This window comes from Monodelphis domestica, chromosome 1 (genome assembly GCF_027887165.1).
Source record: "Monodelphis domestica isolate mMonDom1 chromosome 1, mMonDom1.pri, whole genome shotgun sequence".
Lineage (NCBI taxonomy): Eukaryota > Metazoa > Chordata > Mammalia > Didelphimorphia > Didelphidae > Monodelphis > Monodelphis domestica.
Genome location: NC_077227.1, coordinates 392,391,516 through 392,419,125, shown reverse-complemented (window position 1 = coordinate 392,419,125; position 27,610 = coordinate 392,391,516). Strand labels below are relative to the sequence as shown.

Here is a 27,610-nt window from a genome sequence, read left to right as displayed (position 1 = left end):
CAGACTTGAGGGACGGAAAAGCAAGGAACATTCAGACTTTTCTTAGTTCTATATGATAGGTGGGTATAAGAATTTAGAGGGCAAGGAACAAAGTACCTTCTCTAGAAAGTTTCTACCAGAAAGTTGGTAGAGTTCTTGGAGATTTTCTTACCGGGAAAGCAGAAGTTCCAGAAACCACAGCAGAAAGGAAGGGCAGAAGGGAATGGTAAAATGTAAGGTTGCCTGGGAGATGGATGAGTGAGAGGGGAGGTAGCAAGAGATAGTACTTTTTTTTGACTAGGCACTGACAGCTTTGATTTAGGGGATTAGTGGAGCAGGAGGTAAGACTCTGTTGGTCAAAAGGCAGAGGAAGTCTGTAGAGGCTTGTGGCCATATTGGTGTCTAGGTTCTGGTTACATGGTTGGTGTGAGGGAACCTTTTCTGATGCCCTCTTCTAGCTGGAACCTTGTCAGCTGACCGCTGAGAAGGGGTTACAGAGAAGGAGGCTTCAACTGATGGCAGCATTCTTGGTGGTGGCAAGATCCAGGCTTCACATGAAGTTCCTATTTCTCTGGACAAAGGAGGAGTGGGCTACACAGCATTTTAATTAAGGCCAGGGATCCTCTGGCTTGCGGACACACAGAAAAGGAGGGTGTGAAGAATTATGGGGAAGAGGATGAAGAATGGAGAGGAGGAAACAGGATGCAGGAGAAAGACAGGACACAAGATTGGGGCCTGTCAGAAAGATTATTTGGAGACAAGTTTATGGACTTATGAATCTAATGTCTTAACCTGTTGTTTTGGATTCTTTCACTAATGACATGATACATCAGGCTGAAGACAGTGAATTCATGTAGAGTATTTTTATTTTAAAATCAATTACAATAAGTTACAACATTTAGTAAAAAGCAGGAGGGTTTCTGGCCATAGCTGAGAAGGCAGAAGTAAGAAGCCAAGGACACCTGGGGGAGGCATCCCTCTCAGGGGAAAGGCCATGGAGGGCCTCACACCGAAGACTTTTTTCTTGCCTTCCAAAACATCCTCCAATGGGTACTTTCTGTAGTGGGCTCAACCAGAGCACAACCTCTTCCCTCCCTCCTTCTCCCTGTCCTTGCCTGGCTCCGTAGGAAGGAGAACAGATGTTGCCTCGTCTGTCCCTTTCTTCCAAGTGAGGGAGAGCACCAAGTCTTAGCTAGTGTCTGAAGAGCTTAGCAGGAGCCTATGTGAAGGGGAACCACATGGCCCCTTCTAAACCCACGTCAGCTATCCCCTGCACCTCCCTCTGCCATAGAGGGGTCTCTGAGAAAGAGGTTCCTTCTGCCCTAGGCTCTGTTCCCAATGGCTCCTGAGAAACCACCTCTTTGGATGTCAGGAAGCTGCTGAAGCTTCCAGGCCACATGCTGGGAGGGACAGCACTTTCCTTTCAGGGCATTTTATAAGGTAGGCACTAAACAGTGATTCACTTTTAAGCAAACTTAAATGACTAAAATAAGATATGCCTAGAAACATCTGGTGCGCTTTTAAATGTTAATAGTGAAGAACAGGAAATGGCTAATAAGGAAAGCAGCAGTAATTACATCTGGCCCTCTCCCCAGTTCAGAGGCCTGCTTTGAGAAATTCCTCTCCATCTTCCCTCCAGGCTTGGACCTCAGTGAGCACTGCCCTCCCTACAGTATCACCCAAAGGGACAGATGATTTTAGCACCTGACTCACACATGAAGGGTTAAAACAAAAACTATTTCCTGGCAAAAGGCTAAGGGACAGCACAGCTGGAGCTGCAGCCACAGGTCACTGAGGCCAGGGAACTGAAGACTGAAAGGATGATGTGGAGTGGAGGGTCACAAGAACTAGAGCAGGCTGGCTGGGTGCAGCAGTGGTCCTGGGAGTGCCCTGTGGCATTTACACTGTGTGGAAGCTTACAGGAAGGTGGCCATAGGAGGGGACGGGATTCCTGCTAAGCTACATCTTCTGTGCAAAATCACCCAGGCACCTGTGAAGGCCGGGTGTGGTGTAGAGGGCAGCTGCCCCCCAAACAAACACTGCTTTAATAATAACTCCTGAAAATTAGACAAGCAGAGGCAGACATGCATAACTTACTGTGTGGCACCAGGAGTTTCTGAGAGCAGTAAGATTACAACAGTTTTGCTCTTCCATGCCCCAAACGATTTTGGCCAGAGAAGCAAGGTGTCTATATTCATTAGCCATCCGGAAAAAGCCCTGCCTTTGTAATTATGCCTGTCAATGATGTTGTGGAGAATTCTAGGCTTATTTGTAAAAAAAAAAATCCTCCCACCGTGTACCACAATGGTCCAATTCTTACCCAGTTACCTTCTAAACCTTTACTGTTCATTCATTCGCATGAGGGTCAGCCTGAAATGGAGGAGAGTTCATAGTCACTGGAGGAGCTGAACTGCCTTTCCATCTTCTTCTGTTCCTTGATCTTCAGGCCAATATCTGCCTTTTTTTCAAAGAAGTTCACCAGTGCAGTCTCTGTAAGTATGGAAGCCAAGATCTGCTCAAAGGATATGGACCAATCAGTATCAACGGTGCTGCCATACCTAGAGGCAGGACTGCCCGCCTCACAGCCTACCAGCACAGTGTCATCAGCAATGTCTTCACACTGCAGGGAGCTGGTGCTCACCATGGAATAGGAAGACATGGACATGTCGTCTTTGGTCTCGTCATCAGACAAGGGCTGGGAGGGAGACCCTCGTCCTTCTCCTCGCCCCTCCTCACTCACAAGCTGGCTCTCCCGCAGTGTCTTTCCAGATTGCATGTCTCCCCCAGCTTTGTGCTCTGGGTCCATAGGGGAATGCTGCTCCCCAGCTGAGGTGTGCCTGGGTTCAGATGGGAGGGACTCTTCCTCACTTGTCAAGTCCTGTTCATTACTGGCTGAATTGCCCTCTGGTTTTTTGGGGGGCCGGCTGGAGAATTTCTTGCCAACCTCTCCAATTCGGAGAAGCAGGCTGGCCACAGTGGCAATGGCATGATACAGCTCCTGTTCCACTGGGTCCTCACTGAACATATTATAAAGGGTCTTGCACAATTCAATAAACTGCTCCTTTTATATGGAGAAAGATAAAAGGAGAGACCATGGATCAGATAATGAAAGAGCAGCAAAAGCTCAATGCTATCTCTTAAAGCATAATACAAGTAGGAGCTTCCATTAGTATTTGAATTACAGAGCCCTGCCAAGATAAGTAAGGACAAGGGATTCAGTAAATGTTGAGTTTATTTGTTTTATTGCTTTGAGAATACATTTATTTTTCAGTCTTAATTAACTACTCCACCATCATCACTTCAGACATCTGACACTCTTTTTTACACATCCATTTGTACAGTCTAATTTAAATGTTGGTTCTAAAGGTTGAGGTTAGATAGACTATATACATGTGTCTTTTTTTGGAGGGGGAGGCCAAGGGGAAGAATATGGACCTCTTATTTAATTGGCAGAGGGAACTTTCAGTGAAAATTGGTTCAATTCTTTGTACCAATGCAGACTGTGGGCTGCTAGAGTTGAGACCACTGAGAGGTTAAATGACTTGCCCAGGGTTACAAAGCCTCTATGTATCAGAGGTGGGACTACTTGAACTCAGGTCTTCCTGCTTCTGAGGCTAGTTTTCCATATCCTGGGCCACACTATCTATCTCTCATTGAAAGGATGACCACAATAATGTAAACAATACTGAAGGACATCAGATTTCTGATCAGTACGACGACTAGTTGTGATTTCAGAGGACTGATGGTGAGGGTGATAAAGAAACCACTCATCAGAGATCTGAGGGAATTATAGGTGTGGAATGAGGTTTATGTTGTCACCATCAGATCTGGTCAAAGTGTGGGCTTCTTTTGTTCTACATTTTTGTTCCACTGAGGGGAACTATCCATGACAGGGCTTGGGGGTGAGGATTATGGAGTCACTGGGAAGAGACAGTAATGTAAGAATGAAAGATCATTAAACATTAAAACAAAAGCATAATGCTCTTTAAAGATACAGATACTGAAGCATGTGCGTTCTCAATCTATCAAAGTGGGCAACCAAAGCAGCCACATTGCTGGAAAAACTCACTTAGCTGGTCTTGGCTGTCAACACCACTCCTGGGAGCTCAGCAGAGCCATCAGAGCAAGGGGAGGAGAGAGGAGACGCCTGCTGTGGTATCATTAGCACACTTGAGCAAATACTGGCACTTCAGATTCTGCATCTCTGTTACCTAAGGAGGAAACCTTAAAACCTTTCTCTAGTGTGGGGGGCTAATGTTTGTGGCTGTTTTTGTGTTTTAGGATTGATCTGAGCAATAAAATGTCATAATAGGACCACATTAGGTAACATGGGATTCTTGTTGGTCTGGCCCAAGTGGTGAAAATGATGCCTTCCTGGCAGAAAATTTGAGCCTTTCTAGCCTGTTCTATGCCAAGATAAACCATCCTGTAATGGCTGGGCTAGAAAAGAGGTAGAATGGCAGCTTAGGACTATCTTAAAAGGCAGGGGAACAAAAACATTCCCATGCCCTCAGGGAAACCTTTTACTTTCATTCCCTCCTTTTCCAATACCTGCTAGCCAAGAGTAATCCATACCAGGATCTAAGTGCCATGATAAAGTCACAGGAATGCAATAATCCCTTGGGAAGACCCCAGGCAGGCAGAGCCATTATTTAATTGGCACTAGAAGAACTCTACAGGCTGTAAATAGAAGAAAGGGACAGCCTACCTTCTGCTGCCCAAAAAGGTGCACTCTTAGTGCCAATACAATTTTTGTCCTGGAGCAAGGGGGAGGGGGAAAAGAGTGAGCACACAGAGTAGTCTCCATTTAAAACTACCATCCAAATGTATTACTAAGGGGCAGGTGAAAAGTATATGTTGAAGTAATTAGGATTAGAAAGGAGGATGCTATATAAAGCTGGAGTTGCATCTAAAACATTTAGCTAGCAGCGAGGAGGGGAGAAAATCTCAGCTTGGAATAGGTATGGGAAGAAAAACATACAGATAGATCTGGCCATAGTGAGTTATCAAATACCAGGATATTTCATCTCCTCATTGTCATTTCTCCCAGAACTTTAGAAGCTTTTGACCTCAGAATGTGAGGACCAGATGGGGCCATTTAGGCCAGTCAGACCATCTAGTCCAAGTCTCTCATTTCAGAGCAAGGAACTGAGCCTACGAGGATCGGGGCAATCTCAGAATTGCCATAATAGACAACCACCAGCCTTCTTTATCAAAAAGCATTTCTTAGGCACATACCTTGTATTCTCTACTTCCTTTTTGACTTTCTTACCTGGCTCATTTTGGGAAGATCCTTAATCGTTTCTTTCTTGGATTCTTTCTCACTGGCCCACATTTGAAGGTAGTACCTATAGTCTGGGGAGTTGGCCCCCTTCTCTTCTGCAAAGAAAGGAAAAAACAGACAAATCAGAGCTTCTATAGGATACAGAAATTGCTTCCCCAGTGAACTGAAGGAATCTTAAAAATAAAACATGAGCTGGAAGCTAAAATTGCTAATGCCAAGCAATGTCCATTTACCAAAGAGTGAGCTACATTTCTGAACTTGAAAGGTCTGTAGTGCTTTCCATATGCCTTAAATAAATAAATAATCTAAAACAAACAAATAAATATTCCAATTACACATAATGACAATTTTAAAAATCTGTTTTCTTTAAGCAATTTAATCTAGGTTATATACCACATGCCTTTCAATTTTATCTTTCTTCACTGTTATTACCTGGAAGAGAGTATAGGGGAAGAAAGAGGGTACATGAATGTGTGGGTATAAAAGTGAAATGAACATATCATACTGGTATTAATAAGTTGCCTGTCCATGCTGTATGTTACCTCTTTTCTCTTTGAAGTCTCCATTTCTACTTCCTTCTTTTTCTTCAGGAGATGCTGCTTCTAAGCAACCAAAAAGAAAAAACAAACAAACAATGTTTCCATCATAAGACAAAGAAAGAAAATTCTAAAATTTATTTCAGAAAATTATTTCTGGATAATTTGTTTTCACATAATTTTATTTTTGAAAACGATTTCAAAGCTCAGTTCAGTATTTTCATTGCAGAGTGGGACCCATTTTATTAACTCCATATTTCCTCTTAGCAACTATCTCCTCAAATGTATCCCCCTCCCCAACTTTGTAATCTCTGCTGTACCTCCAGCCCTCCCTCCCATCATCTTTCCTCTTTTGTCTACATCCAGCCTTAGAAAGAACTTCCATAAGCTCAGGGAAAATATTATTTTTGCAAAAGGTGAAACAAAATATGTTACTATAGTTGGTCTTCATACAAATGAAAATCATGCCTTACTTGCTTTTCAAATATGAAGGACCAAAGAGGCCACTGGATGACACTTTACCACATTTCCCTATGAGACAATATCATTAAGTCTATTCTGCAGATGGGAAAAGTAGGATACTGAAGGGGATCTGTTATTGCCTGTATACATAAAGTGTATATCAGAGTTCACCGTTCCTCACTTCTGAATCCTGCTTTGTCTCTGTAAGCCACATTCCCTTTCTCACCATGTATCAGAAAGGCTCAAGGACCAAGAACATTACATGAAAGGTAGATGGGCCATGAAAAGCTCTGATATGATAAACCTTCTAAAAAGACTGATATTGATAAGGCTTCTTTAGGGATTCGTGTGCTTAGCACAGGAAGGCAGCACTCTGCCAGGGACTGACCTGGAGTCTCACAGTGCAGGAAGAGATCCAGATCTGAGACAAAAGGAGATACTGAAGCGCCCGGAGGGAGGAGAGGGGATGGAAGGAAGAAGAAAAATTCAGGGAATACACAGAAACACTGAAGAACCCAAAGTTAAGAAAACAGGAGTAGAAATGGCAATGAACTTTTTGTGCAAATTGCTAAAGCAAGAGAGGCAGGTTTTGCCTCAAGAACATCTTTCTGGAGCCCCACAATCCCATGTGGGTATGTGCCCTGGAAAACAATGCCTCCTGGTGGGAAGACTCCTGCTTTCACAGAAAAGTTCCTTCTTTTCCAGGGAGACAGGCAATACAGCAGCATGGGAAGCTCTGCCTCCCTCTGAGGGACAGAAGGTCCTGAATTACTGAGGAGGGGGTCCCAGAAAAATCTCACATGCCACTCAGACCCTGACTAATTCCCCTGAGGTCAGTTTTGTTCTGCTTTTCTTACCTTCTGTAGAGAGGTCTTCTGGGAAGTAGTGTGCTGCCTCCAGAGCTGACTCAGCTTCCTCTGTGCTCAGGGCTGGACAGAAAGAGTAAGACAAAAGGGGATGGGGAGAGAGGGAAGAATGAAGTCCTCCTGTTCCCATGGGCATTTTCAACCTCATCAGTTAAGAAACTAAACTGAGAAAACACACCTTGGCATGCTCTTCTAGTAACTTACAAAGAGAGGAGAGAAGGACAGGAGAAGAGAGGGAAGATTGAGCTTCTTCCATATCTTTCTCATGACAAGGAGAAGGTTACTGTGATTAGCCTTAAGATACCTCAAGGAACAAATGTCCTGTGATAGTGTTCTCACCATGCAGGGATCCTAACCAACTTGTTCCCAACATACGGATATACTATGAACCTTGTCCCTTCTGGGTGCTTGGACCCTGCCATGCATCATCCTAAGACTCTGTGTAAAGCTCTCATCCTTAGGCACCCTCCCCACCCAGAGAGGAGATCAGTGTGAGTCCATGGCTAATTCCTCTTTAGGCCTCTTCCTCAGATGAATAGCTGGGCATCTTGTAGTACTACTCATGGCTCACATTCGCAGCAGTTCCAGAAATTCTTTCACTACTGGCTCTCTGCTGCTTATTAGTCCTGATGAGGGAAGCCACAGTCACTGATCTCCAAAGCAAACAGATTTCTCTTCTCTGGTTTCAATATGTTTGGCTAGCATCAAATCTCCTATTCCAAAATATGGAAGGACAGGAAAACAAAGGCAAAGAGTCTGAGTTTATGACCTTTGGAAATGACCTGATCACTATATTCACTAAGAGCTAGATCTGAGGAAACACATTTCCAGGGTTTAAGGTTCTAGGCCCTTTGCTCATCCATCCCTGAGCAAATTCCCTTTGGCAGAAGGATAAAGTGGGCCAGTCTTGGGGTTTTGGCTTTATCACGTTACTCACTTACAAAAATGAACAATATGGAAACATGTTTTGCATGAGAATACATATATAATCCAGATTGAATCGCCTGCCAGCACAAGGAGGGAAAAGGGAAGGAGGAAGATAATTTTGGATCACATAATCTAGGAAAAGTTGTGTGGAAATTTGTTATTACATGTAATTGGTAAAAAAAGAAATAAAATAAAGTGGATCAGCCTGAAAATGTGTCCCAAGTATGCAAGGGAGAGCAGTAGATAAGAGTTTTCTCCCTTTTCCATTTCCCTCAAGTTTTCCCCCTCATACTTCCTAGATGGGAACTCAGTGCTCTCTCTACATCAGCCTTTTACCAGAGGCAGTGTGGGGTGCTGTGGAGGGCTATGTGGCAGTCTGGGAAATCATAGGCAGTCACAAGTCCTGGGTCCTAGTCCCCACTATGCTACTTATTAGCCATGTGACCTTGGGCAATTCTTTTCTCCTCCTCTGGTCTGAGGTTCCTCATCTGTAAAATGAGGACAGTAATACCTAAGGCAGACAATCCAAAGCACACTGTAAAGCTAAAGGACATGGACACACATACATACATCTCTGTGTATATATCCATATATTTTAAAGTGTGGGAGGTATTATGTCATTTTAAAGGGGGTATTTGGCCCAACTTGCTGGAAGCAGATAGGAAAAGAGGGCCAGAGATAGGGGCAGGGAGACTCTTGGCAGGGAAGATGACAGAGAACAATTTTTTGGTGAATTCTTTTGGGTTTGCGTTCTTGAAGATTTAAGATTTCCCCTTTTGCATTGTTCACTAATTTAATTGGCAGTTTTATTGGCTGCTATTAAGTTTATCATAAATATTTTGAGTGTTTTAGCCTGGCAAGTCCTTACCCTTTTGGGGTCTTAGACTAGAATCTGAAGGACAGCAGCTGATCTGCATGCATAGTGGGTGTGTCCTAACCAGGGAGGCCCTCCAGCAGTGAGCCCACAGGTGTAGGTAAACAACAAACCGACTCAAGAACACTAAGTAGTTGAGGGAAAGTAGCACAGGGACAGGGAAACCAAAAGAGGAAAACCAAAAAACAAAAAAGGGGAAACCACTCTCCTCTGCCCAATGTGATAAAGAGTGACTTCCTAGCTAATGTTCCACTCTCTGCTCTTGAATTTCTTTGAGGAACAAGTTAGCCTTTTGTGCTTGAGCTGGGCGCTGCCCCTGACTTGACATGTGAGCATAGACAAGTCCTTTCCTGCTTTTTTCCCCTGTGAGATGTAACCTGTAGGGACCCTGCTAGATGGGATACTCAATGAATCTACCAAAAAGATTTTTTTTCAGGATTTATTCCTTTGCCTTCTGTCAGCAGCAGAGAAGACCACTTGTCCAAAGAATGAAAATTTATTCCTTCCCATTCTAATCCAGCTGCCTGAGATGGTCAAGGTAGCTTACTTCTTATCTAAGGTATACAATGATCCCTCAGAGGGGACACTTGTCTGAACATTTTATTCTCTAAAGTAGTCACAGCTAGTATCATTCTGGGAACCTTGAAAGCCAAGACTGGCAATGATTCTACCATGACTTCCTTTAGAAGGCATGAAGGTCAGGAACATCTCTAGGGGTAACTGGGAAAATTCAAGGTCAAAGGCATTTATGATCATAATTATATTACAGTAGCCATCATCTAAGTCTAGGAGGAATTTTACCTACAGTTTTAACTAAAAATACCAGTGTTACTGTGCTGTGTAGCAATCATCTCTTTATTGGTTATCTCATTCATTGAAGCCAACAAGATTGAAGGCAATCATTTCTCTTCTAAAACTTATTTTCACCTTCCTCATGGGTCTGATCCCATATCCAAGTGGAATGGTGAGACTTACAGGGATGAGGAGGTTAACATGGAATGAATGTCTTTCCAAGGCAACATTATATTTGAGTGTTAGGGACCATCTTTATATTTTCTACCATAATTTATACAGCATTTCAAAGTTTACAAAACACTGTTCCTTTTCTCACTTGCCCTCTGCTGGGAAATGCTTAATAAATATTTGCTTAATTGAATTCTAATATCTTCTGGGTGTAGCTTTTCTTCTAACTACACAATATTATAGACAAGCCAAAAATGTAGCTTTGCCTGTCCTCTGTTTTGGAAAACAGAGAAACTGCCCCACTGTTTTTTGATTCTATATGAACTTGTATAATCGAAAATCTGTTACTCTAAAAAAGAACTACATTTCCCAGGAGCCCACTGACTTCCTGTCGTTACATACTTCCTGTAGACAGAGGATATTAGTGAGTAGGTGGTCCTCTTGGGCCTTTTTCTTGGGCTTGCAGCCAGCATGGTGGCAGTGGAAAGCTAAGCACTGGGATTTTAAATGAGCTAATCAGTCCCAGGAATGTGGTCTTTTATTTTGTATCCTCTTTATTCCTTGATTTCTAATGATCCTTAATAAATCTCCTAAAATATAACATTTTTATTATTGAGATTTAATTTTAACTTTTACAGTCTGGCAGAAAGGCAGAATATCACAGATACCATCATCTTGATTATATCACAATAAACTGGTTAAAGCTATGATGATGATAATAATAATAATAATATTTACATAGTTATGTACTCTAGCCATTGCACTATCTAGCTGTCATACATAACTTAATTCTTTTAAAAAGAGATCTGAATTAGACTAGATCCCTCAGGTTCAGCTTTGGGTATAATAAAAGCAGAACTTGAAATACTATTATCCACATTGCAGCTTTTGCAAACAGAATCCCAGAAGCACAAATTCCCATTGACAATTGAGCAAGTACCTTTATTTATCTTACATTTCAGGGAATTGAGCTCAGTAAACCTATATCTATGATCTGTCAATTGAAACACAAAAAGAACATCAGGAAGATTTCTTGCTAATGTAAAAATGGACTTGAATCCAGGACTTCAATCCCCAGAAGTCCTTGCTCCACTTCCTCAGAATGCCCTCTAATCTCACTGAAACCTCACCTGGGCCAAGAGCAAGATGGAGTATTTTAACCTGGTTGTGAATAGGCTCTGCCCTTTTTTTACTTCCGCTTCGGAGCACATGTGGCTCTCCACCTAGCAGGCAAGATGTGAGTGGTCGTGAATAGGCTCTCTGGGCCTAGACATGTGCTTTTCTTACTTGTGTTTTTATATGTTAATCTTCAATAAACCTCATAAAATATAATACTCCTTGCAGAGAGAAACTAATTTCTACTTGCCTCAGTTTCCCAAAATTTTAATCTTTACACTAATAAAAATTTGGGTGGCAACCTGGTGTAGTGTAGATCAAGAGATATAATTAGGAAACTTGGGTTCAAGTTCTGGCTGGAATATTTGAATATTTACTGTGATCCTAGCAATGTTGAGACTGCTGTAAGCCTGCTTTTTCATCTGCAAAATGGGGATAATGAATCTCGTATGTCTGCTTTGTGGGATGATTATGGGGAAAGTGCATTATCAATGTAGGTTAGAAAAATGGAGGCTATTTTATCAGTACTCAACTTGTTCAGAATCTGTCCTCAGTGATGGAGGATGCCTGTCCATCTCTTCACCTTGATTAATACTACAGGTACAATATCCCCCAGATAGGCACAAACTATGCTCTCCCTTATGTTCAGAAATGGAAATCCTATATGTGTCTCTGACCAGAGCCTATCAGACACACTAAATTACAGGACCTTGATAGAGAGTCAAGCCAAGAATACTATTTTGACTCAGTTCTACCAGACAAACAAAGAAGCTTGGAAAGAGGTGGATACCACCTCATCATTCTTCTCCACTCATCCCAGGATCTCAACCTTTCGGTTCTCTTTGACTCTCCTCCCCACAGAGCCAATCAGCTGCCAAGGATTACTGATTCTTCCTCTGAAAAATCTCTTATATCTGTCTCCCATACTCTCCTTTCATAGCGCCTTCATTCAGATTCTCATTATATCAAGCCTGCTCTGCTTCCATAGCCTTCTAATGAGCCTCCCTGCCTCCAGGCCCTCCCCTTTTGTCAGTCTTCTCATGCAAAGTTCAGGGCTGACTATGTCACTCCACTCCTCAAGAACCTCCAGCAGCTCTTTAGTGGTTCTAGGGAAAAAAAAAAAGCTCTTTGGCTTCATATTTAAAGTCCTTTACCTTCTAGTTCTAGGCTACCTTTGTCAACTTATTATTCCTCATGTATTCAGTTTCCTAGCTTCATGATAAATGTTTGCTAAATTGAATTGATAAACTGAAGTTATCCACAATTCTAGAAAGTGGGCAATGCAAGTATTTTCATCTCAATTTTACAGTTCAGGAATCTGAGGCTCAACTTGGGGGAGTGACTTGCCAAGGTTCACACAGTTAATAAATGACAGAACTGGAACTGGGATCTAAGTTTTACTAGAAATCCAGGCTCTAAGTTGCCTTACAACATGTTATTTTATAACAAGGTTGTTAAAATCACAGCAGACAGCAAGGGTTTGAAGACTGGTGTCATCAGTATTCTAAATGCAGACAAACAGCTAGGTAGTTCCCTCTTAAAATTTATATCTAAATAAACTATGGGAGCTATGTATACCCACTCACTTAAGACCTTGGAACTAGTTTAAGCCAGCTGAAAAGGTTTGTGGAAGCTTTTGTGTAAACTTATCTGGGCTGAGGAATAAGTACCTGGGGGTAGTGACTTATTCTCCAGCATGGATTTTTGGGCATATATGACATTCAGAGTAGCCCAATGCTAACACAGAAGATAGTGTAAAATCTCACAGAAGCTTGCATTGTCTACAAGACAGCTAAAGTGCTTCAGTCGCTTTCTCCCTCAAAGCTGGTGTGCCATCCTTGTCATCACATTTTAGCACTTCAATGATAGAAGGATGCCTTGGGTCCTTTGGACCATGGTGGCTTTCTTCCCTGGCTAGGATCCTATGAGGCTGCTAATTCAAGCTGGATGAATTCTTGTCTAGGAAGAAAGCTGCTTGTGCTTCCTCTTCTTGCACCAATGTGAAACAGATCTGAAGGCCCCCTTTTTAAACCAAGGAATGCTCTAGACCTTACATTTCAGGCTCTGGAAGGAAACATTTAGTTGGGCCTTGGGCAGTTAGCTACAAGGCTCTGAGAAAACACTCAGCATGAGTTCTCATCACTGAGACCTCTCTCTGGGGTAGAAGTGAGCATAGAGGATTCTCCTACCTGGAGGAAGATGCAGCTTGTAAAGAACTTTAAGCTTCTCTGTCAGGTCCCCATGATACATCCCACCTATTTAGGAAAGGAAGAGAACATTATCTAGATTCATTCAGAGAGATGTGATTAGGCAGAACTTAGAAAAGCATAATAGAGGGCAGCTATCACTTTAAAGAAAGATGTCTAGTGGCATGATTTTGTCTCTCTATCCCATGAATTACTCAGGAATTGACATGGGACAATACTGTCTGTCCTCTACCAGTTCTTGTGATATTTAATTGGTTTCTATACCTAAACCTTTGGGCTTCTTGAGAGATAAGTAACTATTTAAGTACAGGGTAGTAGCCTCCTTAGCATTGGTACCACACTTTCACACTAAGCCTGAATGAAGAACAGCAGAGGATCATGGAGGATCAGTGAATAACTCATTTCCTATTCCTAGCCAAGTTACTAATTTGCCATTTCCCTTTTTTCTGGACTTCATTTTCAGCCAAATAATGAGAAAGCTGGACAAGATAAAGGCTCTTACCAGCTCTATGATCTATTATGCAGTATTAACAGATAGGGACAGTAGCCAACAAGCCCTAAAGACACTTACTCATCCCTGTCACAAACTCCTTGAAGTTGATGAGAGAGTCTTTGTTTTCATCCAGAAGTCTGAACATCCGCCCTGCCAGCACTGGGGTATGAGAGCCACAGGCCCAGGGGGTCAAGCTGACAAAGAGATCCCGGAACTGGTTCCCATCAATTCTGTATTGTTCCAGATAGGGGAGACTCTGGTCCCTGCGAATGGCTGACATGCGGTTATTTCCCCAGTAACAGCTCATCAGGTATTTGGCCTGCAAATGAAAGGAGTGGTTTATTGAATTTAAATCTTTATTTTGCTTCTAGAGCACAGATTATTATTTTTTTTTAACCTTACCTTCTGTCTTTGCAAACACTCTAAGACAGAAGGACAAGGACTAGGCAAATGAGGTTAAGTGACTTGCCTAGGTTCACACAGCTGGGAAAGGTCTGAGTCCCCATTCAAACCCAGTTCCTTCTGACTCCAAACTTGGTGCTCTATCCATTGTACCATCTAGCTGTCTCCCCTAAGGGTAAAGATTCTTAACCTTTTTTGTATCATGGACCTCTGTGGAAGTCTGGGGAAACCTATGGACTCATTCTCAGAAAGTTTTTAAATACATAAAATAAAATACATAGAATTACAAAGAAAACCAAACATATTGAAATACAGTTATCAAAATATAAGAAAACCCCCAGACCTCAAGTTCTTGGACTCTATGGCTCCTGTTCTAGGGGTAAAACCAAATATTTAAGCTGAGAAATTTATTATCCTTCTTTACCCCCATGTTTTCATCTTATAGTTATTTTTGTCTAGCTGTAGGCAGATAGTTAAGAGGAAGCAATGGACCTGAACTATTATTAGCAGAACCAGGTTCCAAGATAACCCCAAGAGACTCATGATTAAAAAAGGCTATCCACAGCTACAGAAGGAACTGTTGGAGTCTGATTGCAGATCAAAGCACATTACCCTTCACTTTATTTCCTCCATGAGTTTTTTATTGTATGTGTGCTGTGTGTCTTAACATGGAGAATAAGGAAATATGTATTGCATGAAAGTCCTGTTATAACCTATATCAGACTATTTACTGCCTCAGGGAGGAGGGGAGGTAGAGAATCTGAATAACAAAATGTCAAAAAACAATTGTCAAAAATTGCTTCTATGTATAATTGAAAAAAATAAAATCCAATTAAAAAAAAGAGGAAGCATTGTAAATAGGGAGATAGGAGAACAACAGAGCTTAGGAATCACTAAAGTTCATCGTGCTTAGGTTCATGTATAATATGAGATGAACTTTAAGTAGAAAGATGTGGATAAAATAGACAGTTGGCCCAGAGCACTTGATGATCAGCAGGAATCCTTTAAGAGACTCTCTCCTTATAGAAGGAGGCCTCATTGCTGCTCTACTTTGAGAAAATAGATTTGAAGAAATCAGGAAAATTTGCCTTCAGATTCAACAAAAGGGAACTATGCAACATCCATGCCAGAATCCTACCTTAAATACCATATAAAGCTCTTCTAACTCTTCCATGGAAAAGCCAATGTCACTAGATATAGCTCGAACCTTGAGGTAAAGAAGAAGAAAAAAAGGATTTACTGAATCTAAAGTAGGCTGAATCATACGGTTCTACAATGGTCAAATGAAAATCTTTTATTAAACACAAAACAAACTTATCTCTACTTTTTTACACAAAAATAGTTATATCCTTTTTTAAAAAATAGCATACTGTAATGGTCTATTAATTCATTCACTTGGAGTCCTTGAGCTAAGGAGAGCCAAGTGTGGAAGACTAACCCCTAAAGATAATTCAGGTTGTCAATTCATATCAGTTTTGTTGTGGGCTTGTAAACCTCAAAATTCCTTAGACTTATAAATGTTGGAAATTTCACCATTGGGATATTTCATACTTGGAAAATTTCTTACTGATAGTCTATTGGAATGGGAACTCCATTGGCATGGGAGGTTCCTTCTCTTCCCTTCTTAAGATTACTTTAGGACAGAAACCCTTTGCTGAACAATGGAAAGGACTTTGACCTATGCTTAAGCATAGAACAGGAATTTCTTTGAGTCTTGATTGATTTTAGAATTGATACAATGGAGATACTCCACCCTATTCAGTCCTAATAGGATTGAGTAAGGGCTGCAGCCTAGATCAAAATTTAATTATTCCAATCTCTACCATACTCAAGTTAACAGGATTTAGAAAGGGCTGTAGCAAAGGAGTATAGATTTAATCATTTGAAAATATGACCTTCAACAGACATGTGCAAAAAGCCAGAAACCTCTGGGCGGTCCTGGGCTAAGCGAGAGCCTCCATTGACAGGGAAATTGATGAAGAGTGATTGGTAGATGTGAGGACTGAGGGGAGGCAACTTGGATGGTGTCCTTAAAGATAGGAGGGTCTGGAGACTCAAGAGAGGGAGGTTGAGTTTGGAGCGGTGTGGTTCCTGGGCTCTGAGGAAGCTTGCTCTGAAGGAAGCTGAAGGTGGGGGCCTCTGAGACTGTTTCTCCATTTTGGACACGTGAGTAATAGGGACTGATCTCTTTTCTTTGCCCCAGCTATCTAAGGGCTTGGGCCTTTTGGCCCAGCCTAAACAGAAGGGGTATTTAAGCCCTATTCCCTTCTCTCCCCTTTCTCTCTCTATATATATCTCTAATTCCTTTCTTGCTCCTATTGTAATTAAACTCCAAAAAAGGCTGACGGCTGACTTGAGTTTTTCATTTAGGAATTACATAGCTGATTCCTTGGTGACCTTAAATTAATATATATCAGTCTTTTAAAGTGATTCCCTTGTAACATTGTGGCTGACCACACGGGAGTCTAAAGAATCCTCTCAATAAAACTTTTTCCTTGCCTTTTTACTATACTGTTTCACCACTTAGTCCTTTTTAAAAAAAAAAAAAAAACTTGGCTTAAAGACACAGCTGCTAGAACACGTGAGTATAAAAAACTTTTTCTCTTTTCTCCTTAAGTTAAATTGGAATCAGCAGTTTTTTCTTTTTCTTCCCTTTAATCTTAAGGGACAGCTGGGTAGCTCAGCGGATTGAGAGCCAGCCCTAGAGGCAGAAGGTCCTGGGTTCAAATCGGACCTCAGATACTTCCCAGCTGTGTGACTCTGATAGACAGAAAACAGCTGTTTTTAAATCTCAGCAACAGGACTCTAAAGTCCTGGCTGGAAGAACTGTTTCTAAATATCCTTTCCCTTAAGGAACAACTTCCTGGATTAAAAAAAAAAAAACCCTGTGGAAAGTTTGTTGCTTTGCCCTGCTCCCCACGTGTTTTGTGAAATTACAAAATATACATATAAAAATGAGTACTACATTCTTTGACAATTATATGGCAGCTGAAGAAGTAGGGGCATTGAGGAATGAAGGATACCTCCAATTTTTTATATTAATAGGTACTGTCATTTTTGTACTCCTCAATACTATATTTAGAGATGAAAAAATAAAAAATATTGAGGATAAAATAAAACAAAATGAGGATAAAATAAAACAAAATGAGGATAAAATAAAACAAAATGAGGATAAAATAGAAAATATTGAGGATAAAATAGAAAAAAATGAGGATAAAATAGAAAATATTGAGGATAAAATAGAAAATATTGAGGATAAAATAGAAAAAATTGAGGATACAATAGAAAAAATTGAGGATACAATAGAAAAACTTGAGGATAAAATAGGAAATATTGAGAATAAAATAGAAAAACTTGAGGATAAAATAGGAAATATTGAGAATAAAATAGGAAATATTGAGGATAAAATGGGAGATATGGAAGATAAAATAGGAAAAATTGAGGATAAAATGCAAGCCCAATTAGAAGATCTAAAATGTTTCTTACAGGATCAATGGGCAAACACCCACTCTACCAGAAACAGACCTGTTTCTGAACCTTTGAATGAGGAAATTTCCTTCCCTGAAATAGAGATGGAAAACACCTTCCCTATAGCCCAGTTAACAGACTGCTTCTCTCGTGCAGTGCAAATCTTGTCTGAATTTAATCCCCAAAACCCTTCCCCTGCAATCCCAGCTTCTCATGTTCCTTCTCCTACAGAAAACCAAATTCCAATGCAAGGGAGATCTTGTCCTCCTAGAGAAACCTGTCCTTGTCAAACTGACCCACAGGTGCAAAATTCAACTAGAGGCCTGTTTCCTCTAAGAGAAGTACCTGAAATAGGACGAAATGGGGATGTGGTGACTTTAAGACATAGGATACCGTTTACTCCCCAAGAAATAAATGAATTTACACGAAATATCCCCACATATGAACAAGATCCTTTTCTAGTAACAAAAAAGATGGGAGACATATTTTTTCAATATAATCCGTCTTACAAGGACGTTGAGAGCTTACTACAGGCTTTTTTAAGTGAACGTGAAAAAAATAAAATAATTGCTCATGTCAACAAAACCCGGGGGCGTAATGCAGCACATTGGCCATCTCAGGATCCCGAATGGGACTATAATAATCCTGAGGACTATCTACAACTATACCGTTGTAGAGAGGCCATCCTCACGGCCATGAAGGAATGTGCGGACAGTACAGATAAGTGGATGGAACTGGAAAAAATTAAGCAAAAGGAAAACGAAACACCCTCCAGATTTATGGACAGAATTATCGAGTTTGGGGACAGATACTTAGATTGGGACTTAAATAAAGAGAATAGTTTAAGACAAGTTAGAAGAATCTTTGTAAATAATTCTTGCAGAGTAATTAAAAATTATTTTAAAACACAATGCCCAAGATGGTCAGATATGGACCTTGAAGAATTGCGAAAAACAGCTATATATGTTTTTAAGGGAAACGAAGAAAAGGAGAAAGAGAATAATGATGACATGGAGGAAATGAAGAAAAAAATGAGATGTGTAATAGATAGGATAACTAAATTAGAAAGTGGGCATGATAATGAACCAACGACAATTGCCCCTCTCCAGAAATCCAATTATCAATCCATTACTTGCCACTTCTGTGAGAAGAAGGGCCACAAAATGATGGAATGTAGAACCTTTTTTAAGATGTTTGGAAGGAATACACACTTTAATAATGGTTTTAGAAATAATAACTATAGAAATTATGATAATGGTTATAGAAACCAAAATTCTAGAAATTATAATAATGACTATGGAAATAACTATAATGAATATAGAAATAAGAGCTTTAGAAACCAGAATTATAGAAATAGGAATTGGGAATTTAATGACAATGCTCAAATTGAAGAAAATTTTAATGATAATACTCAACAATATATGAGAAATGGCGCTCGTCCAAAAATTACTCGAGGTACTAATGACCCTCAGAGAGGTGCCCTTCAGGGGGGTGCCCAAGGAATATCCCAAACACAATGATGGTGCCCGGGGGGGGCTGGGGCACAGGAATCAGAGGATACAACCTTTGATTTCCCAGACCCTGATGTCCTACTACCCGTTGTCCCTATCCACTGCCCTCCCCATACTAATGAACCCCATGTTACCTTAAAAGTGGGTAACACCTATTATGATTGTCTATTAGACACCGGAGCTTCCTGGTCTGTATTAAAGAGAACACCTGATTTACAATGTTATTCTATTGGCTCAGAGAATGTAATGGGAGTATCAGGAATAACCCAAAGAGTTAAAAGACTTCCTCCTAGAATGGTGTCTGTAGGACCCCTAGAGGTACAACACTCCTTCCTTTTGATGCCTGACTCCCCTTTAAATTTGCTGGGGAGGGACCTTCTATGCAAACTCAGAGCCACAATAACCTGCTCCCCAGATGGCTCATTATCATTAGAAGTACCAGAGGAATCTTTAAATTTACTCCCTGTACTTCTCTCGGAAAACCAGGAGGCAAAAGAACCTTCCATTTTTGAAATACCTAAAGATATACCGGAGTCTCTTTGGGCCACATCTTCTTCTGATGTAGGCTTACTTAAATCTGCTGTTCCTGTGCAGATAAAAACTAAATCTAGCCCACCTCCTTCTATCCCTCAGTATCCCCTCTCAAAGGAGGCAATTGAGGGTATTACACCAGTTATTAACTCATTAATAGAACAGGGAATAATAATCCCTTGCAAATCTGAATACAACACGCCCATCCTGCCAATTAAAAAACCAAAAAAAGGACCCGATGGCAAACACATCTATAGATTTGTACAGGATCTAAGGGCAGTGAATAATCATGTTATAAAGAGACACTCCGTAGTTTCTAACATACATACTATTATTTCATCTATTCCTAGCACAGCTACATACTTTACAGTAGTAGACTTGTGTTCAGCTTTCTTTTCCATACCAATACATGAAAACTCCAGGCATATTTTTGCTTTCACCTGGAAGGGCTCACAATATACCTGGTGTCGGCTGCCACAGGGTTATGTCGAAAGTCCGAGCTTATTTGAGCAAATTTTGAGCCAAGACACAGACAATATAACATTTAAAAATAGCAAATTAATCAAATATGTAGATGATCTACTCTTGGCTTCAACAGATGCAGAAACATGTCAAGAAGATAGCAAACACCTTCTTTTGGAATTGCACAAAAGAGGACATAAAATCTCTAAGGATAAAGTTCAATGGTGTCTCCAAAAAGTAGAATATTTGGGATTCATCTTGACTGCGGGTGCTCGTTATATTTCTCCAAAACGAATTGAGAACATTCAAAAATTGAGTGCTCCTACCACTAAGAAACAGCTGAGAGCAATTTTAGGAGCAACAGGGTTTTGTAGACAATGGATTCCATGCTATGGGGAAATCACTAAACCCCTTATAGCATTAACAAAGGATTCGGTTCCTGAACCCCTCAAATTAGAGCCTGAACACTTGTCAGCTCTAACAGATCTGAAAAAGGCTATCATGTCTGCCCCTGCTCTAGGCATCCCAGATTACAACAAGCCATTTACTTTATATGTGCATGAGCGAAGAGGAGTAGCCTCTGGTGTGTTAACTCAGACTTTGGGACCTTCTCAGCGCCCAATTGCTTATTATTCTGCCCAACTAGACCCAGTAGCAGCAGGAGCACCACCATGCCTTAGAGGAGTAGCTGCTACAGCCTTACTAGTAACAAAAACCGTTGATTTAGTATTGGGATGTCCATTAACAATAATGTGCCCACATGAGATTGAAGCATTATTGGTAAAACATAGAACACAGGCATTCTCGGATCAGAGAATTACAAGGTATGAAATAACCTTATTAAATAGTGAAAATATTACCTTGAAACGCTGTTCAACTCTTAACCCTGCCACCTTGCTTCCAGATTTACCCACTTCAGGAGAACCACTACATAACTGTGAAACATTAGTGTCCATGGCAGAAAAGCCTCGAGATAATCTCTTGGACACTCCCTTAGACAATGCAGATCTGATTTTATTTACCGATGGTTCCTCTTTTATGAGGGATGGCATACGTTACACTGGAGCTGCCGTAGTCTCAGAATTTGCCACTGAATGGTCAGCTTCACTACCTTCTAACATTAGCGCTCAAGGAGCAGAACTCATAGCTCTAAAACAAGCTTGTATAATTGCCAAGGATAAAAAGGCAACAATTTATACGGATTCTAGATATGCTTTCGGCATTTGTCACTCAGTCGGGATGCTATGGCTCCAAAGAGGATTTTTAACCTCAGCTGGAAAATCCATAGCTAATGCAGAAATTATTAATGAAGTTCTTTCTGCTCTCAAACTGCCTAAAGCCCTAGCTGTAGTTCATTGCTCTGCCCATACAGGTGGCTCTGACCCTGTCTCTAGAGGAAATGACCGAGCAGATGCCGCTGCAAAACTAGCAGCCATAGAAGGACCTGGATTAATTTTAACATTAACAACCACTGATAATTTAAATTTATCACTCTCCTATAATGAAAAGGAAGTGGAAAAATGGAAACAAAAATTTAAAGCAAAACAAATTAATGGAGTATGGGTGTCATCTGAAGGAAAACCCCTGCTCCCTAGAAGTTTCTATAACCAAATTTGCCAATCTATTCATAAAAATGGTCATTTTGGCACCCAGGGCATCGTGGACTCTGTCAAGAGAGTATGGATAGCCCCTGGTATAACTACTGTAGCCTCTAAAGTATGTTCAGCCTGTCCTATTTGCCAGGCATATAACCAACATGCATATCGTGGAAAAGCCTTTGGGGGACGTCCTCTGGCTTACACACCTTTTGAACATCTACAGATAGATTTCATAACAATGCCAAAGGCTGGACGTTATAAATTTTGTCTAGTAATTGTAGATCAACTAACCAGATGGCCGGAAGCATTTCCTACAACCCGAGCCACAGCAGATTTTGTTGCAAAGATACTTTTAAAAGAAATTATCCCTCGTTTTGGCCTACCAGCACGTATTGACTCCGATAGAGGGAGTCATTTTACCGATTCTGTCTTAAATCAAATATATTCTTGCTTGGGGATAACTCCAAAATTCCATGTTCCATATCACCCCCAGAGCTCAGGCCAAGTGGAGAGGATGAATAAAGAACTTAAGACTATGATTGGCAAATTATGCACTGAGACCCATTTAAAATGGCCTGAAATTCTCCCTCTGGCCCTATTTTATCTTAGAAGCAGGCCTAGAGGAGACTTACATATTTCACCATTTGAGATGCTTTTTGGACATCCGCCTATACAGGCTAAGCCTTTCTCCCCGGCTTATACATCGCTATTAGGGGGAGATATTACTATTGCTTCCTATATACAGGAGTTACAGCACAAACTACGTGAACTTCATGAATCCGGAGCTGCAGTACAAGCTGGACCATTAGACTTTTCTCTGCATGACCTGAACCCAGGAGATAAAGTTTATATCAAGAATTTCAAGCGAACTGGAGCAACTGAACCTTCATGGGAAGGACCATTCCAAATATTATTAACTACTCCAACATCTATAAAGATTGGAGAAAGAGACTCTTGGATTCACTGCTCACATGTGAAGAAAGCATCTTCTGCTGAGACTGATTAACTCTATCTTATCATATGAATTGTGACTCTATCTTATCATAAGAATTGGAGATAATAATCCATAGACAAATGGATGCTGGTTTTTTTTCTTTCAAGAATATATTGAATTACTGATTTTTTTTCTTATTTTTTCTTATTTCTTTTCTTTTATTTTTTGATCAGAATATTTGATTTTTTCTCATTTTTGTACTGAAGGTACACATAATTAATATTAATATTTTTTCCCTGCAGTAATACAAGTTAATATATATACTCTTGTTATAATATCAATATATGCCTAAAAGCTTTAAACTATGGGAACCTGCCATTTATTGATAAAATATTATAGGACTGTGATTAATGTTTGTGTCTGATTCCAGGAAAAGGGATAAAAACAAGGAGCACAGACTAAACCTGAATAGTGCCAATAGAGCACACATGAAATATTAAAGTGAGACTCAAGGTTGCGACGCTTAACTTATGTTTAAGTCGTAGGACTTCCTTGTATCTACACTCCTTTCGAAGTACTCAAACAAGTACAAAGCTTGACTATCATGCTGGCTCCCTATATCTCTGAAGAAAAAAAAAATCAGACAAGGGAATGACATTTCCCCATCAAAATAGAATTCTAATTCTTTTCTTCTTATATTATGGCAACTTCCTGTAGTCTTGGCTACAAATGGCTAAGTGAAATATTACTGCATTCTGTCCTACATACTTGTGGGATAGAAATTACTTTAAACTGGACCTATACAAGGTCTATTTTGAAATTTTCTTATGTTTTTGATTATTTTTCTATTTTTTTGATAATTGACACATACAACCCCATACCTGAACATTGCATTCTGAGCTTAACTTGATATTTTTTTTTTAATACTTACTTCAGGGGGGATTGTATTTTAATTTAAAATCTAAGAATTTTTGAATTTTTTTGTTTGAGATTTTATTTTTATAAAAATCCAAGACTTTTGTTTAAGATTTTACTTTTATAAAAAATTCAAAGATTTTGATTTTGTTCAAGAAAAGATCTTCAAGAAAGAAGCTTGAAACTTTTATATCCAGAGAATGAACTGTTGCAGAAAGATGCCAAAAACCTACACTTCATCAAGAAGATCAAGAATGAACTTTGGATGTGATTGATTGGACTGAACTTTTGATTGAACATTTATTGTAACATTTATGCCAAAAGGGACTGCCCCTAATTTGGCTTTCTGTCAATGCGCCTAGCAAACATTGGTTTTGCTTTCTTTTCTTTTCTATTTCCTCTCTCACTATTCTAATTTCTCTTAGAAAATTGAATATTGTGTATATCTTTAGATAGAAGTGAATTTAGAACTACAAAATTATTATGTTAAATGATCAATGGGGAGACTAGTCTCCCAATGATCATCAGGGGGGATTGTAAACCTCAAAATTCCTTAGACTTATAAATGTTGGAAATTTCACCATTGGGATATTTCATACTTGGAAAATTTCTTACTGATAGTCTATTGGAATGGGAACTCCATTGGCATGGGAGGTTCCTTCTCTTCCCTTCTTAAGATTACTTTAGGACAGAAACCCTTTGCTGAACAATGGAAAGGACTTTGACCTATGCTTAAGCATAGAACAGGAATTTCTTTGAGTCTTGATTGATTTTAGAATTGATACAATGGAGATACTCCACCCTATTCAGTCCTAATAGGATTGAGTAAGGGCTGCAGCCTAGATCAAAATTTAATTATTCCAATCTCTACCATACTCAAGTTAACAGGATTTAGAAAGGGCTGTAACAAAGGAGTATAGATTTAATCATTTGAAAATATGACCTTCAACAGACATGTGCAAAAAGCCAGAAACCTCTGGGCGGTCCTGGGCTAAGCGAGAGCCTCCATTGACAGGGAAATTGATGAAGAGTGATTGGTAGATGTGAGGACTGAGGGGAGGCAACTTGGATGGTGTCCTTAAAGATAGGAGGGTCTGGAGACTCAAGAGAGGGAGGTTGAGTTTGGAGCGGTGTGGTTCCTGGGCTCTGAGGAAGCTTGCTCTGAAGGAAGCTGAAGGTGGGGGCCTCTGAGACTGTTTCTCCATTTTGGACACGTGAGTAATAGGGACTGATCTCTTTTCTTTGCCCCAGCTATCTAAGGGCTTGGGCCTTTTGGCCCAGCCTAAACAGAAGGGGTATTTAAGCCCTATTCCCTTCTCTCCCCTTTCTCTCTCTATATATATCTCTAATTCCTTTCTTGCTCCTATTGTAATTAAACTCCAAAAAAGGCTGACGGCTGACTTGAGTTTTTCATTTAGGAATTACATAGCTGATTCCTTGGCGACCTTAAATTAATATATATCAGTCTTTTAAAGTGATTCCCTTGTAACAGGCTGCAAAATGGGATGTAGAGGAAAACAAGATCTCAATGGAAAGAAGTAGAGTATGGACCTCCAAGAGATGGGAAAACCATTGATAAATGTTTCATGTGTAAAGAATAGTATAAAATGGCAGCTCCAAAGCCTAGAACATCTTATTCTGGGATTCATGATATTGAAAGCCTGATTTAATGTCATCATGAGAAAAGAATGGAGAGGAGACATACTTTCTCTGGTGCTTTCATGAAAAAGTTTTTGGGGTTTTTTTGGGGGAGGGGAGGGGCAAAGCAACTGCCAAAAGTTTTAGGTGGCTCAGGGAATAGAGAGCCAGGCCTAGAGATGAGAAGTCCTGGGTTCAATCTGGCCTCAAATACTTCCTAGCTGTGGGACCCCGGGCAGGTCACTTAACCTCAATTGCCTAGCCCTCTTCTGCTGTATATAGCATTGATTCTTTTTTTTTTTTAAACCCTTACCTTCCTCTTGGAGTCAATACTGTGTATTGGCTCCAAGGCAGAAGAGTGGTAAGGGCTAGGCAATGGGGGTCAAGTGACTTGCCCAGGGTCACACAGCTAGGAAGTGGCTGAGGCCAGATTTGAACCTAGAACCTCCCATCTCTAGGACTGGCTCTCAATCCACTGAGCTACCCAGCTGCCCCCTATAGCATTGATTCTAAGATGAAAGGTAAGGGTGGAAAAAAAAAAGATGTTTTGTTTTCCTGGAGTGTTTGAAATGTGAGAAGGGAATTGGTTTTTGATTTAATCAACTAGGGGCTTGGACTTTACCTCCTTTTGTTTTTAATTTAATCAATCAGTGACACCTTGAGAGACAGGAAATCGATCCCACAGGCACTGCTCCCTTGGGTGGTGCCAGGCAAATTGAGGAATTGTGATTGGTTCCTGGGAGGTGATGTGGGAGAGCTAGTGGGTGAAGAAAACGGCTTATAAGGTAGGACCCAGCAAGAAGTTGGGTCTGATGTGGACTGATGGAGACTGAGATTCAGTGACAGACTCTGGCATTGTTGATTTTATTGAAAACAGACTCTAGGGTGTTAGGCTAGGCAATTCTTTTATTTCCTTTCTGTATTTTCTCCTTTTATTATCCTTCTATTTTTATTATATTAAAATTGGTAAAGCCACTGATAGCCTTATGATTTTGGTTTTAATTATTAATAATTGGTGACCACCTCCTCTAAATATTATAGAAACCAAAAGCAAAATGAGGCATGTTGTGGAGGAAGGGGCTTTATATTATTTTATTTTAATGTTTAATTGACTCCGGGCCAGGAGCTGTTTGGAAAGGGCAAAAATCTATCAAGCTCTTGAAGCCTGTAGCATGCTTGACTTCTAAAACCTATGAGTCACTGATGGAAATACAAAAATTGACTTGGCTTTTGTCTTTCACTGAGGAAAAGAAAATGAAAAATGAAAAACCATATCAAAACATTTTCATTCCCAGATGGAGGTGTATTATAAGAGGAATGTGTTTGTTGATAGCTTTGATTTCTTCATCTAGAAACTGCCTATTCATATCACTCGATCATTTGTCAATAGTGGAATGATTTGATTTCTTATAAATTTGACTTAGTTCATTGTATATTTGAGATATTAGACCTTTGTCAGAATTTTGTTATAAAAATTTTCCCCCAGTTTGTTTCTTCCCTTTTAATTATGGTTGCATTGGTTTTGTTTGTACAAAATCTTTTAAATTTAATATCAATAGTATTCATTTTACATCTTGTAATGTTCTCTATCTCTTGCTTGGTCTTAAATGCTTTCCTTTCCCATAGATCTGACAGTTTACTATTCTATGTTCACCTAATTTACTTATAATTTCCCTCTTTATACTTAAGTCATTTACCCATTTTGAATTTATCTTGGTATAGGGTATGAGGTATTGATCTAAACTTAATTTTTCCCAAACTGTTTTCCAATTTTCCCAGCAGTTTTTGTCAAATAGTGGGTTCTTGTCCCAAAAGCTGGGATCTTTGGGTTTATCGAACACTATCTTGCTGAGGTCATTTGACCCCAGTCTATTCCATTGATCTACCTTTCTATAAGAGGAGTGGGTTTGTGTGTATGTGCATTAATAAAGGAGCAGAAAATCTGAGTATATGGCAGTACCAAACAAAACAAATATTTTCAATGGATTTTCCCACCATGAAATGAGAAAGGCTAGAAGTTTTTTGTATCCCTCTTCCAAAAGGAGAGGTTGGGTACCCAAAGCAATATGCTGCCCCTAATTCTTCCTGTGTTTCCTCCAAGAATGAAAAAATGTTGAAGTATGCTCTAAACTAGGGAAGGCATGAATGCTTGGCTACTCACATACCATAGCATGTAGGGAGAATGGGTAGTAGTCTTCTCCACTGCTCTCAAACACAAAGTAAATTAACAGAGATATCAAAGACTACCAATGCTCTTGTCACAAATAGGAAATCTCAGGTCCACAGCTCCTTCAGAAGGGAGAGACAGGGACCAGCCCTTTCCAAAAGAGTAGTAGAAATCAAATTCAAGTTTACTGCTTCAAGAGAAGGCATACTTATTTCTGGACTCAGTCCAGCAAATAAGGTGATTTGGAACTCTTAATAATTGACCAAATTTATTAGCA

At 40.1% G+C, this 27,610-nt stretch overlaps 1 protein-coding gene across 5 annotated transcripts in view; it reads right to left on the bottom strand.

The window, feature by feature from the left end:
* Positions 1 to 827: 827 nt before the first annotated feature.
* The window catches only part of TBC1D9B (TBC1 domain family member 9B), a 66,072-nt gene continuing 39,289 nt past the window's right edge, over positions 828 to 27,610 (bottom strand). For 2 of the 5 annotated variants that reach the window (XM_007474179.3, XM_056811726.1), the window contains 8 exons: positions 15,248 to 15,316; positions 13,786 to 14,026; positions 13,197 to 13,262; positions 7,119 to 7,190; positions 6,650 to 6,700; positions 5,806 to 5,865; positions 5,252 to 5,358; positions 828 to 3,040 (listed from right to left, as the gene is read on the bottom strand). In XM_007474179.3, the coding sequence (XP_007474241.2) occupies positions 2,345 to 3,040; positions 5,252 to 5,358; positions 5,806 to 5,865; positions 6,650 to 6,700; positions 7,119 to 7,190; positions 13,197 to 13,262; positions 13,786 to 14,026; positions 15,248 to 15,316 (1,362 nt within the window). In that variant the 3' untranslated portion in view covers positions 828 to 2,344. The remainder of the gene's footprint in view (positions 3,041 to 5,251; positions 5,359 to 5,805; positions 5,866 to 6,649; positions 6,701 to 7,118; positions 7,191 to 13,196; positions 13,263 to 13,785; positions 14,027 to 15,247; positions 15,317 to 27,610) is intronic. The other 3 variants (XM_007474180.3, XM_007474181.3, XM_056811725.1) reach the window with 3 other exon arrangements.